Source organism: Pan paniscus, chromosome 5 (genome assembly GCF_029289425.2).
Source record: "Pan paniscus chromosome 5, NHGRI_mPanPan1-v2.0_pri, whole genome shotgun sequence".
NCBI lineage: Eukaryota > Metazoa > Chordata > Mammalia > Primates > Hominidae > Pan > Pan paniscus.
Window position 1 is genome coordinate 54,166,494 of NC_073254.2, and position 15,654 is coordinate 54,182,147.

At 39.4% G+C, this 15,654-nt stretch overlaps 1 protein-coding gene across 3 annotated transcripts in view; it reads right to left on the reverse strand.

The window, feature by feature from the left end:
* KIF6 (kinesin family member 6) overlaps window positions 1-15,654 on the reverse strand; it is a 389,937-nt gene that overhangs the window by 341,766 nt on the left and 32,517 nt on the right. The window contains exon 4 of one of the 3 annotated variants that reach the window (XM_024929327.4): window positions 10,292-13,365. The exons of the other annotated variants lie outside the window; for them this stretch is intronic. Within the exon in view, the coding sequence (XP_024785095.1) occupies window positions 13,269-13,365 (97 nt within the window). The 3' untranslated portion in view covers window positions 10,292-13,268. Of the gene's footprint in view, window positions 1-10,291; window positions 13,366-15,654 lie in introns of those variants that run through there. 3 annotated transcript variants of the gene reach the window in all.

Genomic DNA, 15,654 nt, shown 5'->3' on the forward strand with positions numbered 1-15,654 from the left:
AGGATGAGTTATAGCTTGAGGTATAAACCTCAACATTCCCACTGTGTTCCACTTTGAGTTTGGTGTGGGGTGGGGATCACCAAGCTAAACCCAAAGAAAACTTCATGGGTGTAGCCCAAAGGGAACCAAATCAAACGAACCAACAATTTTGCACAAATTCCCATGAGCCAAAACCACTGAATTTCACTCAGCAACAAAGACCTATATTAGACCCCCTCATCAACTTGAGCCAAATTTTCCTAAACCTCAGACATGTCAGGACACTGTTGAGTTTGAAAGATGAACAAAAGGCTAGACTTTAAAAGAATTAACTTGAAACTATTCAAGCTTCTATAACATTTTGGAGTCTTTACAATAGAACATTTTGGAGTCTTTACCATGGAATAAAATAACTGAAGAAATAAATCATAAAAGGCCCCAGTACCCTCTTCCAGAGAGCAGTATTTCCTCTTAGACATTCACTGCAGAGGAAAATAAAAAAATTACATACTGATGTTCAACAAACAAATGACAGCAGAATTTTAAAAGGAAGAATAAGTTACAAAGCACACGTTGAAATAATATGTTGGGCTAAATTTACAACTAACATCTTTGTAAAAAGAGACTTGGCCCAAACATCAATTTGTATATATAATTAGAGTTCTGTTATTAAAAACAGATAAAGACAAAAGGAAGCCATCATTTAATTGGTACTAACTGTACCTACTTGTGTGGAAAACAGTGCTGTGTGTACTGATACATGAATTCACATGGCCAAATTTATGATATCTCAGTCTCTTTTTAAAGAGTCCAGTTAATCTGCTTACATCATATCATTTTTAAGGGATGCATTAGGGCGGTATTATCTTCACTGATGCTTACCTTACCACCAGGGGTGAGATACCTAGAAATGGAACGGTGGGGGACAGGGCAAGGAAGAAAAGTTAACAGAAGAGTCATCTGTCCAGTAGGATTTTAGATCCTTTGGCTTCTTCTGAAATTCCCTTTGGCTTTTGAACATGTCATTCTCTCTCCATGGAATACTATCCAGAATGTCCATGTTTCTGAATTGGAGATCAGCCTTATAATCAATGCATAGATAATATATGGCAGGGTTTCTTTTCTTTTCTTTTTCTTTTTTTTTTTTTTTGAGGCGGAGTCTTGCTCTGTTGCCCAGGCTGGAGTGCAGTGGCGCAATCTCGGCTCACTGTAACCTCCACCTCCTGGGTTCAAGCAATTCTCTTGCCTCAGCCTCCCGAGTAGCTGGGACTACAGGCGCATGCCACCATGCCCGGCTAATTTTTTGTATTTTTTTTAGTAGAGACGGGGTTTCACCGTGTTAGCCAGGATGGTCTCAATCTCCTGACCTCGTGATCAGCCCACCTCGGCCTCCCAAAGTGCTGGGATTACAGGCGTGAGCCACCATGCCTGGCTGGCAGGGTTTCTTTTCTTACATGGAAGCTGTTATAACCTAACAGTATATCTTAAAAGTTCTGGCATCTCAAATAAAACAAGTAGAGTTAGTTTTTTTGTTTGTTTGTTTTGAGGCAGGGTCTCATGCTGTTGCCCAGGCTGGAGTGCAGTGGCGTGATCTCAGCTCACTGCAACCTCCACCTCCCGGGTTGAGCAATTCTCATGCCTCAGCCTCCCAAGTAGCTGGGATTACAGCGGCACACCACCACACCTGGCTAATTTTTGTAATTTTAGTAGACACAAAGTTTCGCCATGTTGGCCAGGCTGGTTTTGAACTCCTGACCTCAAGTGATCCGCCCACCTCAGCCTCCCAAAGTGCTGGGACTACAGGCGTGAGCCACCATGCCCGGGTGTATAATTAGTTTTTAATTCAGCAAACTATCAGCTTCTTAAGAGCAGACATGGCACTTTAATATTTGTCAGTAATTCCCGCTGTACCCATCATAGCTCTGGCTTTCAGTGACTATGCACTGACTGGTTTACATAGGCCTTCAAACAACTTAGAGTTCAATACAGTAAACAGGAGAACACCAACAGAAAATTCACTAATGCATATATGAACCTGTAGAAGGGAAATGGGTCAGCTACCTTTCTCACGGATAGATAGTAGAGGGAGACATGATGGGCTTATCAATGAAGACCTTAATCTAAGAACTAAAAGAGAGAGAATGCAGTTTAACAGGCAGTGAAACAAATATCCCATGCTACTCTGACAACTTGACAAAGACTAGAAATAGGTGGTCATTAAGCCAGCAGCTTTGCTAAAAAGGCCAGTAGAAGATGTAGTAAGTGGTTATAAAAGTAAGGCAATAAGCTAAGGTAGCTACAGAAGTGGTGCTACCATTCCATAAACATGTATTTAAAACCCTTTTTGTCCCATTTTATTAGGTAAAATAGGGAATAGAAGAAGGACTGCAGGTGGGGAATGCAAAAGTGAATAAAACACAGTGCTTGTCTTTAGTATGGTCAGTGTACAGGACACAGGCAGATAAATACAATTACAATACGATAAAGGCCATGTATCAAGTACTTTGGGTACAAGGAAGAGGGAATAAATGTGTCTGTCTGAGAAAGCCAATAAAAGTTCTTAATAAATGACTTCAAAAAGTAATTCAATGTCGAGAAGTTGAATCTGGGCAAATAAATACATAAAATAAAATAAAATAAAATAAAATAAAAAGTAACTCAAGACATTTTTATACTATAACATTAAGGCAAAATTTTGATGATCTGATTTGAGCACAATGACCATTACAATGAAGGAAAGATCTTCATAATATAACCAAGCTGTTTCCATATTTCAGAAGAATACCCAATTAAAAGCAAAAACAAAAAGACCTTCACTTCTCTATTTACAACAAACTGTCAACACCAAATAGTTCACTATAGGAACTGTATTCTGTTTTGTTTTGTTTCATTTTCTGGCCCTTGTTCATGTATATTTTCATGTATAAAAACAGCACCTGAGGATGTAGCTTTTTATGCTAAAAAAAGTAGGAGAGAATACTATTTACCTTAATGTTTTAAAAAAATAACTCTAGAATCTTTTCTTGTCAACAAATCATAATTGCCTTTTAATTTTTTTCTCTTCCTCAACTACCCTTACTTCTTTCAATACTCAAATCCTTCAGCCAGAAACAAACAAAAAACCCAAAGCCAACATTCCATGTAAAATATCAGGGAGGCTAGAGAAGAGGCAGGAGGTTCACTAGATAGATCTCACTTCTCATTTCAGAGTCAGAACTCTTCCCTTCCCAATTCCACGGAGAAATGGACAATAAGCAGTTTCATCTTTAGTTTCTGTGGACTGGAAATGCAATTTCTGGCCCTGTGACAAATTCTGCTATAACAAAGCCAATAGCATGCCCCGTGGAATTCACTGTAATGGGATTTTAACTGTATTGGCATTATGTACAAATCCAAAGAAAAGCACATCTTAGGGAATGATGAATGTAGGAAGAACTACAGGGGTATGTAAGGTTTGGAAAATTCACCATTTTTTTCTTTCAGAGAAAAAAAATGCTCATCGAGGGGAAATACTGAATTCTGTCAACTTACTCATTCCACAGATATTTATGAATACTTACTACATATCCTGTGTCAGGCACTGGTCTCACTGCTAGGAATGCAGTAATAAGAAGACAGAAAAGAACCATGTTCTCATGGAACTTATGTATGAATCAGGGAGACAGATAATAAATAAACAAGAAAAAGATCAGAAAGCATAAGTACTGTTATGCATCGCTAAACAATAGTGATACATTCTGTGAAATCCTTCATTCAGAGATTTAGTCCTTGTGTGAACCTCATAGCATGTACTTACACAAATCTAGATGGTTTAGCCTACGACACACCCAGGCTATATGGGCATAGACTGTTGCTCCTAAGGTACAAACATGTGCAGGATGTTACTTTACTGAATACTGTAGGCAACTGTAACACAGTACTAAGCATTTGTGTCTCTAAACATATGTAAATATAGAAAAGGTACAGTAAAAATACAGTATTATAATCTTATGGGATAACTTTTGTATATGTGGTCTGTCAATGATCTAAACGTCCTTATGCAGTGCATAATCGAACTATGAAGAGAATGCAAATAAAATAATGCACTACAATGTGACTAGATAATTTCTTTTTATTTTTTTTTGAGATGGAGTCTTGCTCTGTTGCCCAGGCTGGAGTGCAGTGGCGCAATTTCGGCTTACTGCAACCTCCACCTCCTGGGTTCAAGCGATTCTCCTGCCTCAGCCTCCTGAGTAGCTGAGATTACAGGTGTGTGCCACCATACCCAGATAATTTTTGTATTTTTAGTAGAGATGGGGTTTCACCATGTTGGTCAGGCTGGTCTCAAACTCCTGACCTTGTGATTCACCCACCTCAGCCTCCCAAAGTGCTGGGATTACAGGCATGAGCCACCGCGCCAGCCGTGACTAGATATTTCTAATGCGATTGGAAGGTCAGCAAAGCCTTTCTGAGGAGGTAACAGTAAAACTGAGATCTAAGCGATAAGGAGGAAGGACACTTAGAGATAAGGTAACAGGCCAAAGGGCAAGAACAATCTTGTCTTATTTTAGGAAACAAAAGAAAGCTGCTGAGCCTGGGCAAAGGAAAGGAAGAGGTAGGTCTGAGAGGCTGGTAGAGGCCAGATGGCAGGGTTTTACAAACAAGGTATAGTCTGAGTTTTATGCAAAGTTTGAGAGAGCCTTTATAGCACTTTAAACAGGGGGATGATTGGATATGATCTGCATTTTTAAAAGCTCATTTTGGCTAGTGAGTGGTGACTGGACTATAAGTGGCCAAGAGAGTGAAGGGTTAGAGGATTGCTGCAAAACTGATTAGGGTGGCAGTAATGAAAATGGAGACAAATTGATTGATTCGGGAGATACTTTAGAGTTCAGTTGACAGGACCTGCTGAAAGGAGATGAGGAAAAGAGCAAATCAGAATGACTGGAGCCATTTACTAAGAAAAGGATAATTGAGGGAGGACAGATTTGGATAAAGAGGATCAAGAGTTCCTTAAAATATACCAACTTATAGATGTTCATAAATACCCAAGTGGAGATGTCAAGAATGTGACTAGATACAGATGTCTGGAGTAATGGGGAGAGATCAGAGCTAGAGATACAGATTTGAGAATCAATGACATAAAGGTTATATTCAAAGTCATGGAACTGAATGAGATCATAAAGAGATCAAGAAGAGAAGACTTGGTCCAAGGTTGGGGCCATCAGTGTTAAGGGCTCATGAAGGAGAGGAGGAATAGGCAAAGAAGACAGAAGAACAGCCGAGTGGGTAAGGGAATAGGATAGTGTGTATCTGTTTGGGTCATCCTCTGGAAATCTGACACCAAGATGGAATTAGATGTACAAGAGAGATATAAAAGAGGAGGAAGTAGGATTAGGTAATGAGAGGTTCAGACCTGGTGTGGATCTGACATCTGTGAAAGGAGGCAGGGATAGTAAGGATTAGATACGAAGAGCTCAGTTCTAAGAAAGACTTGACCTAGTCAAAGGGGAGTTTGGATTCAACATTGCCAATTAGAAGATTCTCATGTAATGAAAGAATGTTCCAATTCTAGTATCCCCATCATGCTCAGTTATTGACTGGGAACACTCCAAGGAAGCCTGGATTGTGTTTCCACTGTGTTCAATCTAGGGGTATGGTAGCTGAAGGCTGCTAGTCAGCTCTTGCCCTGCAGCAGATACTCGTGAACGGAGACACAGGACACTTCCATAGCCACCACAGTATGATGTTATGAAAATTAAGAGTAGGCCGGGTGCAGTGGCTCATGCCTGTAATCCTAGCACTTTGGGAGGCCAAGGCAGGTGGTTTGCCTGAAGTCAGGAGTTCGAGACCAGCCTGACCAACATGGAGAAACCCCATCTCTACTAAAAATACAAAAATTACCTGTAATCCTAACACTCTGGGGGGCCAAGGTGGGTGATCACCTGAGGTTGGGAGTTCGAGGCCAGCCTGACCAACATGGAGAAACCCTGTCTCTACTAAAAATACAAAATTAGCTGGGCATGGTGACACATGCCTGTAACCCCAGCCACTCAGGACGCTGAGGCAAAAGAATCACTTTGAACCCGGGAGGCGGAGTTTGCAGTGAGCCAAGATCACGCCATTGCACTCAAACCTGGGCAACAAGAGCAAACCTCTGTCTCAAAAAAAAAAAAAAAATTAGCTGGGAGTGGTGGCAGCTGCCTGTAATCCCAGCTACTCTGGAGGCTGAGGCAGGAGAATCACTTGAACCTGGGGGATGGAGGTTGCAGTGAGCTGAGATTGGACCACTTCACTCCAGCCTGGGTGTAAGAGTGAAAGTCTGTCTCGAAAAAAAAAAAAAAGAAAGAAAATTAAGAGTAAACAAGTATTTTAAAGAGGAGGAGGAAGAAATTTAGCCCTGTCAAATGCTGCTTAAAGATCAAATAGGACAAGAATGGGCACATGACCATGCTTTCAGGCAACATGAATATCACTAATGACTCTAACAAGCAAGAACAGTCTCAGCAGGGCAGAGAAGACAGACAGAAGCCCAGTTGGAGAGGGTCCAGAAATAAATAGGAAGTGAAGTATAGGCAAGAGGACAGACAACTCTTTTCAGGTAGTTTTTGTGGAAAAGGGGAGCACAGAAATGGGAAATAGCTAGAAGGGATGAGAGTAAATGAAGGTCATTGTTTTATTTTAAGAGAGCAGATACTACAATGTACTAATGAGAATGATCTCATAGAATTGGAAAAATCAGCGATGCTGTGGAAAGAAGAAAACTGCAAGTGCAATATACTTGAGATGGCAAGACCACAAGGCCTCAGGAAACAAATGGAGGACTGGCCTTTGGCAGAGACAGTAGAGCTCTGACTACAGTAACAGGAGGGAGGCCAAGGAATTAGGTGCAGATGCAGGCTGGCAGATATGATGTGGGAGAATGAGGCTGTACTTGATTGGTTAGGTCTATTTACTCAGCGAAGTATGAGGAAGCTGAAAGTGAGAGCAAGGGAAGGGAATGTAGGAAGTTTGAGAAGAACCAAATTGGGAAACAGTCATCTCTGACAGTGAGAAGGTGAACATACCAGAAACGCGTATTAGGACTGTAAGTCTGCACTGAGTGCCCATTTGAAATATGCAGGCATGAGTCTATAGTGAGTTCAATCATCTCAGTTAATATTTTACTCCAGCAATATTCAGCAGCCCAGCCATAGAGATAGAGTAGGTGGATGATCGAGTTTAACCAGAGGGGAAATTTTGCTGAGTATATGACAGGAAAAGAAATGGAAGGCTTAAATGGTGTTTCTTGACCACAGGTCCAACCCCACATGGGGCACAGTAGTTGCCAGCAGACAGAACTGATGGTTGAATGGTCATAGCCCCTCCAACTTTCCAACGCTCTAGAAAAACTTCTACTCCTATTTTCCCCTCTGTTTGGGCAATCTCTTTATTTACTTTTCCTTTGTAGCAAATTAAACTCACAGATACTGACGTTTTTAATGAATACAATGCAAAAATATGCTGCATAAATCTACTTTTGTTTTAATTGATTTTTAATGACTTTTTTTGAAATTTTATTCTTTCATAATGAGGGTTGGATTTTAAACCATCTCTGTACATAAATATATCTTCTTATTTGGATGGCAGATGAAAGAGCCTTTTGATGAAAATAAACAAAAGAGCTCAAAATGACATTTTCTTCTTAAGTCTTTGCCAGGACAATTGAATAAATCATATTTTGTAAGGTGTTTAGCTTAATAGATCTGTCTGGATTTCAAATGTATGTAAAATGCTTTTTTAAACAAAAGGCACTACTACATTGATCTTTTTTTGGCAATTTGCCTTGAAAAATAGATGCAACCAGAATTACCCCTTTTATTTTAACAAACCTTTGAAAATGCACTTAAAATATACTTTCTCTATGCAAAAACATTTGATGGAAAAGATGCTAATTATGCCAATCACATGGCAAATGGAAACTTTTTAATAAGCAGCTTTCTCTTATAGTCTTAAAGCTACAGTTTATTTCAGAATAAGTCTTAAATACAACACCAAGGTGAGTAGTTTGAGAAAATATAAATGATTGCTTGTGTTCACAGATTCGATTTTCTGGCCAAATTCCCTAGTTTGGCAGTTTTAGCCCATGGTAATATCAAATGAGATTCCAGGCAAGCAAGAGTGAACTGCAAAGAAACCCTGGCTTTCTCTCATAACCTAACCCCCCACATTAGAAAAAAATGACTGTGAACAAATCTGTCAAAACCAGGACCTTCACTATAGAATAACCACCCAAGACCCAAAGCATAAACAACCACTCATTCTATTGTACTCTTTTTAACAATAAGAACACCTGAATCATTAATGCATGTTTTTTTCTTCTTTGAGCTCCTAGAAACCAATTGCATTTTTAAAGCTAGTGTATACCTGAGACTACTATAATTACAGGCTACCATTCTATGACATTTTAATGATCCAAAGATCCCAAAATAAAGAACAGGGCTGGTTTTTTATTTTTAGTATTTTAGCATGAAGAAATGAAGCTACACTTTAGGAGGATGCTGTGTTGGAAGAAATTTCAGCTGCCAAATAAGTCATCTAGAAGCAGTATTCTGTAGCAACCCAGGATACCTAGAGTCCAGAATCAACACACTGCAGCTGCATTCAATAGCAGCGCCACAACACAAGCCCAAGAGGATGGAAAATGTGACCGGTAACACCACAGATGAATATGGAAGACAATGAACAATGAATACTGAGTGGTGAAAGTAGGGGGCAGGGCAGAAGAAGACACATCCCCCAACACAAAGCAGACAACAAAATGACGACTACATCAGTTCTGGGAACCAACGGACAGGACCAAAATTATGTAGAAACTAGGTCATTCTGAGAAATGAATACTAACGCCCAACATCGGGCTCTTAAGAAAAGAAAGAAGCTAAATTTGAGCCTTTGAGAGTTCATATTTTAAAGAGAATACTTAGTTGTTGGCAAAGAATTGTTCTCTAAAAGGTCTGAAAGTAATAAGTAAAATTTGAACTTCTTATTCCTTAACATCAAAGAGTATCATTCTTTCATTCTTTCCTGGGTAAAAGGGAAAAAATAATCAGCATCTTTTGAAGTATGCAGATGAAAGGGCTAGGTGGGGAGGAATGATAATTTGGGTGATCAACCTTATCTGTCATCAGCATGATTAATTTTAATACATTTTGTTAGTATAAATATTCCTAAAGCAACAATGTAATAACTGTGTTATACATATTATCATACTTAGGTTAAAATCACGTTGGCTGCAGCCAGACTTTCTGGGCTCAAATCCTGGCTTTATCACATATTAGCCACGCAACCTTTGCAGGTCATTGAGTGTAGCTGTGCTGCACTTTTCTTTTCCATAGAATGAGGATACTTTTCTAGTTGAGAGGATTATTTAATTACTCCATGTAAAGCACTATATCAACAAGGACCCCAATAGGAAATAGATGGCATACTCCATTCATAGAGGGTCTTGTGACAAAGATGTGTGTGTGTGTATACAGGGGAACCACAAAGCATAGTGCTGAAACCTGTGGCTAGCAGTAGATTTGTTAACCCCCATAGGCCTGAAAGGTTACTGGAATCCAAAAGGAGTGAGAAAGTTCTACAGAATAGGTGGTCTTGAGAAGGAACTGATCTTCAGTCTGGAGAAACTGCCAATCCAGGGTGACCTTGCAGGGGAGAATGCAAGGGGGAAACATATTTTGAGTTCACTGTCCTCCCCTCTGATCTCCTGCTGGGGTTTCCCATTGGCTGACCCCACTGGGAGGCCAGAGGGCAGGAGGCAGGTTACTGAGCCCACACAGGTCAGCCTACCAGGACAGACAGCAGATGGAGAAGGGAAGACAGGAGATCTCTTCATGGCAGGCCAAATGAAGAGATCCCACTCAAGCACTTCACTGTACTGGGAACCACCTGATGACTACACATCTTACTTTTGCCAAATATATATCGCTGTAATGAATGTAATGACATCATATTAATCAGTACCAGTTGTGAGGATAAATGCACCGAGATAGAAGTTCACATGAATAGAACCCTATTTTCATTTGATAGATATCGGCCAGGAACTCATTGTTTATTCAATATATTATGGCCCAGGAGAAAAGAATGAGAAAAGAAGTACCACAGGAACGAGTAGTAGCCTTTCTCAGATTTCCCAAGAAGCTGCCACAGCATTTTGTAACCAAGCCAAACCCATAAAGAGAAGTGTGGTAAGGTACACCTCTGAGACATATTCCCCAGAGCCTTGGGCTTGTGCAATAAAAACAAATGGAGAGTCATGAGGAGGAAGTGGAGAACTGTATACAATCTGGCTTTTTATTTATTGTGAATAAAGATGATCTAAGTCTGAAGGATATTCACTGTAGAAAATTCTTAGAAATAGCAACCTGCAATCCACTTTCTTAGCTCAACACTTAGAAATATAATGTAAATCCAGCCTGCGTAGCATAGTGAGACTCCATCTCTATGAAAAATAAAAAGTTAGCCCAGTGTGCGCCACCACATCTGGATAATTTTTTATTTGTAGTCCCAGTTATTTGGGAGGCCAAAGTGGGAGGATCACTGGAGCCCAGGAGTTCGAGGCTGCAGTGAACTATGATTGCATCACTGCACTCTAGCCTGGTGACAGTGTGAGACGCTGTCTGCAAAAAAAAGAGAAAAGACAAGGAAAGAAAAGAAAAGAGAAAAGAAATATAACAAATATGAAAATATATTAGTTGATTTGAGATTTGATTTAAAAATGCAAAATGCAGCTGCGTGTGGTGACTCATGCCTGAAATCCCAGCACTTTGGGAGGTGAGATTGCTTGAACCCAGGAGTTTCAGGCAAGCCTGGGCAACATAGTGAAACCCTGTCTCTACAACAAATACGAAAATTAGCTGAGTGTGGTGGTGTGTGCCTGTGGTCCCAGCTACTTGGAAGGCTGATGTGGGAGGATCGCCTGAGCATGGGGAGGCTGAGGCTGCAATGAGCCCTGGTCACACCACTGCACTCCAGCCTGGGTGACAGGGTAAGAAACTTTCTCAAAAAATAGTAATAATAATAATAATAATAAATAAAAATGCAAAATGCAAGAATTAAACATCAGGTCAGTCATGAATTCTGCTGTCATATAATTTATTTTTTGTTTTTCTTTTTTTTCGGAGGGCCAGGGTCTCACTCTGTCACCCAGGCCCGTGCAGTGGCACAAACACGGCTCACTGCATCACTGCAGCCTTGACCTCCTGGACTCAAGGGATCCTCCCCACTCAGCCTCCCAAGTAACTGGACCCACAGGCATACACCTCCATGCTAAGCTAATTTTTAAAATTTTTGTAGAGACCATGTCTTGCTATGTTGCCCAGGCTGGTCTTAAACTCCTGGGCTCAGGCAATCTTTCCACCTCAGCCTCCAAAAGTGCCGGAATTAAAAACTTCAGGTGTCAACCATTGCACCCAGTCAGTATAGGTTAACAATAATGTACATTTCAGTATATATTTGGTTATGAAGCCAAACATAATGAAAGGTGCCATTTTAAATTTTATTTAAAAATCACATTTTTAATTATCTAATTAATTCAAATACAAGAAAGTGTGTGTCATTTGCTAAATAGGGAAAAGTCAAAACATTTCTTGCTATTTATGTAATGTGAATATTATTACATTTTATTAGGATAAACTATATAATGTAACATTTACTAATACAGTGATATAAACTAAAATAATGCTTCCTTTTATCTGTATGCCAAATGATTACATAATTTAAAACTTCCCGAAGGGAGTTTTCAATAATATATTATAGTGAAAAAGTGAGAGTATCGGAAAGGGTGGTAGGCACTGATGCAAAGTAACGATGTCAATGGCACTAGGGAAATAGGAAGAGGACAATTCTGGAAAGTTCCTGCATATGAGTCCTTGAATAAGGAACTTGTACTTCATTCTGCAGAGAATAGTAAGTCACTGAAGGAGGGAAAGTGTAGAATTGGTACAATATTTCTGAATGATTAACCAGGCAGTGCAAGATGGCCTGGACAGGGAGTGTCTAGAGCAGGAGGCTGGGTGGGCAAGTGGGTGGGCAGAAACCTGAATGAGGGCAGTGTAGGGAACAGACAAGCAGGGACAGACAGGAGGGAGAAGGGGAAGGGGAAGTAAAGATGAGGAGGGAAGGAGGGAAAGATCCCCCCGTGGAAGAAGAATGAACAGGAATTGTTATTGTCCAGGACAAGAGTAAAGGAGGACTCAAGGTAACCTAGGAGTGTCAAGCATAATAAACACTGCTGTGCTACCAACAGGAGACAGCTCAAGAAGAGTGGCCAATGGGGGACTGCAGGTAAGCTGAGAAACCAGCAAGGGGAGAACAGAGCAGGATCCAGATGGAAATGGCTGCAGGCAGAGGAAAATGCAGCCACAGAAGAGCGTCCTCTGCGTAGTTCAGTGCACTGATGGAGATGTGAACTTCAGCAAAGGAAATTTACAGACAAGGTTGCAGGGATAAGGGTTTTACATAGGGTTGTCCAATAAAATACAGTTAAATTTGAATTTCAGAGAAACAATGAATGATTTTATGGGTATGACCCATGCAACATTTGGGACATATTTATACTAAAAACGTGTTCACCATTTATCTGAAATTCACATTTAACTGGGAGTCCTATATTTTTCATTTTCTAAATCTGGCAACCCTGGTTGGAACTGAATTAGGAGATAAACTTCTGAAAAAAGCAAACTTAGCTGGAAACAAAGCTCCATGTAGTAAGGATAGTAAAGAGAAATATTTCTGAGAGAAGAGGAAAGGAAGAGAGGCTAAGAAAAGAGATAGATGCATTTGAGGTAGCAGAAACGGAAAAGCTCCCTTATGATAACCTTTCTCAAAACAAGTCAGTGTCGAAAATGCTCAGTGTGGAGTTAAATTAAGAGCCTAAGGGCAAGTGAATATATAAAAACTTCTGCTCACTTTTGTAAGTTATATTTCTTGGAGGAAGGCTAAAGACCTTGAAGTTCCTTTCAACCCTAGGTTTCTGTGACTCAAGCTTTTCATGTATAAATGTTTCAATATTTTTGGCTACATAATTTTTTATATTATTAGAATTTCTATGTATGAAAACAGAACTGTGTTATTTAATGTAGCCATATAAATGACAATCTTATAAAGATTGCTTGGTGGTGATTCCATTAATAAAAAGCAAAATGACTATTTAAGTTTTTATGAGAAAAACATGTTTACATAAGTAAAAGGCATCATTAAGAGAAAAGCTATTGTTAGAAGAAAATATTAGCATCAAATGGAACAATGAAAATCTGTCAGTTTAAAACATATCACTTTGGGGGAAAAATACTACATAACTGCACTGGTGCCTCATCCTGAAGACCCTGGGAACTGCAGACTTGCTGGGTTGATCCAGTTCCTGTAGGACTGAGATAGAAAATGAGATATGAATTCTCACTTCTTACAGTCACCGTGTAACACCGTGGCCAATTTAACAGAATACAGGGTACATTTCTATTAAAAAACAAAAACAAACCAAAAGGAACAAATCAAGACTAACGTGTTAATTAACAATACAAGGGAAAACATTTGGAAGATACTACTCCAGATAAAAACATAGATTTCTTCACCTGAACGTGGGAGGCGGAGGTTGCAGTGAGCTGAGATCTCGCCACTGCACTCCAGCCTGGCAACAGAGCGAGACTCCGTTTCAAAACAAAAACAAAAACATAGATTCTTCAGCATTCAGGAAATAACTCTTTACTGTGTACAGAAAAAACGTAAATCATCATCCTCAGAACACCTCAACCTGGTCAATAAAGAACTTGCAAACAAACCTGTCTCCCCTGCCCTGATTCTTCTCATTTTTATCTTCCAATATTTTGGTAGAGCAAGAAACCAACAAAAGCTCAAACTTAAAACTAAAGAAAATCAGCTTGTCTGTACTCACTTTTAAACAATCACCTAACTTTCCCCAAAGTAAATATTGCTATTCTTTTCATAACATGATGGTTACATGGAGACACTGTGCAGTCTGGTTTTGTTTGAGGTCACTATAATAGATATTCAGAATCACGCACAGGAAGAATTACATTGTGGAAGCTTTGCACTCACTTGTTGCTGGTACTTCTAATCTTAGGTTGATAACATCAGGTAAGTTGCCAAGTACTTCCTCGATAAGCTAAAACTGTGACAGAATGATGGTTATATCATTGAGATACTTCTGAACCTCCATTCATTACTTATTTTGTCAAGTAATTTCTAAGGAGAAACATTTTTACCATACCTATACTTTAATAAATTTACTGATGGTTAACTAATAAACAACCCTATTGTACTCTTACTCGTCCTTAAAGGATTTGCAATACATGAGATGAAACAGAAGAGTTATCCTCCATATTTTTTTTCATTAGAGAAGAGTATACTGTACTTAATATAAAAAGCCTCACTTTTAAAAGTCATATAGCAATGCACCTGCTAGTTAGGATAGAAATGAAGTAGCCTCTCAGCATCAAAAATATAACTATCATAAACAACTCTCACCTATCAATTCCCTTAGGGAAGAACGGATTCACTTAGGTGGTAATGAAAGGGCATGACTCAGTAGTGGTCACACATGGAATTGGCGTACAGCTGCGCTGCCCAGATCAATGTACGCATATGCCCCTGGGAGGTTGGTACTATGAGAATATCCTCCAGGAGCCACTTTGTTTTAGCTCGTCTGACTGAAGCCTTAAACAAGGAAAGGAAGAGAGCTGTTAAGGGCACCACAGTAGCACAAATCCAGAGATATTAAGACTTTCCTAACTCAAGTCACAAGGTCTTCCAGCTCAATAACTAATGCTTGATGCATATCTTAGGAGATAAAGTGTGAGGGAGAGATGCCTGGCTGCCTCCCAGTAGTTATTCTCTCCTTCTCTAGTAACAAAACCCAAGATTTTAATTGGGTACACTGTCACCCAACTAAAAGAATTACATTTCCCTGAGTCACTTACAGCTTGGTATTGCCATGTGACTAAGTTATGGCTAATGAGCTCTATGTGGTGTGTGTAACTGTCAATAATTATCTTTAAAAAGGTCCTCAGGGACTACTATGAGCATCTCTATGCACATAAACTAGAAAATCTAGAGAAAATAGATAAATCCTAGAAACACACAATCTCCCAAGACTGAAACAGGAAGAAACAGAAATCTTGAAAAGACCAATAACGAGTTCCAAAATGGAATCAGTAATAAAAAAAAAATCTACCAACCAAAAGAGTCCTGAGCCAGAAGGATTTATAGCAGAATTCTACCAGATGTACAAAGAAGAGCTGGTACCATTTCTACTAAAACTATTCCAAAAAATTGAGGAGGAAGGACTCCTTCCTAACTCATTCTACAAAACCAGCATCATCCTGATACCAAAATCTGGCAAAGACACAACAAAAAGAAAACTATAAGCCAATATCCCTGAAGAACATAGATGCAAAAATCCTCAAGAAAATACCAGCAAACCAAATCCAGCAGTACATCTAAAAGTTAATTCACCATGATCAGTTGGATCTTATTCCTGGGATGCAAAGATGATTCAGCATACACAAATCAATAAATGTGATTCACCAAGTAGAATTAAAAACAAAAACAATATGATCATCTCAATAGATATGGAAAAAGCATTCAATAAAATCCAACATCCCTTCATGGTAAAAAAAACCCCTCAACAAATGAGGCATC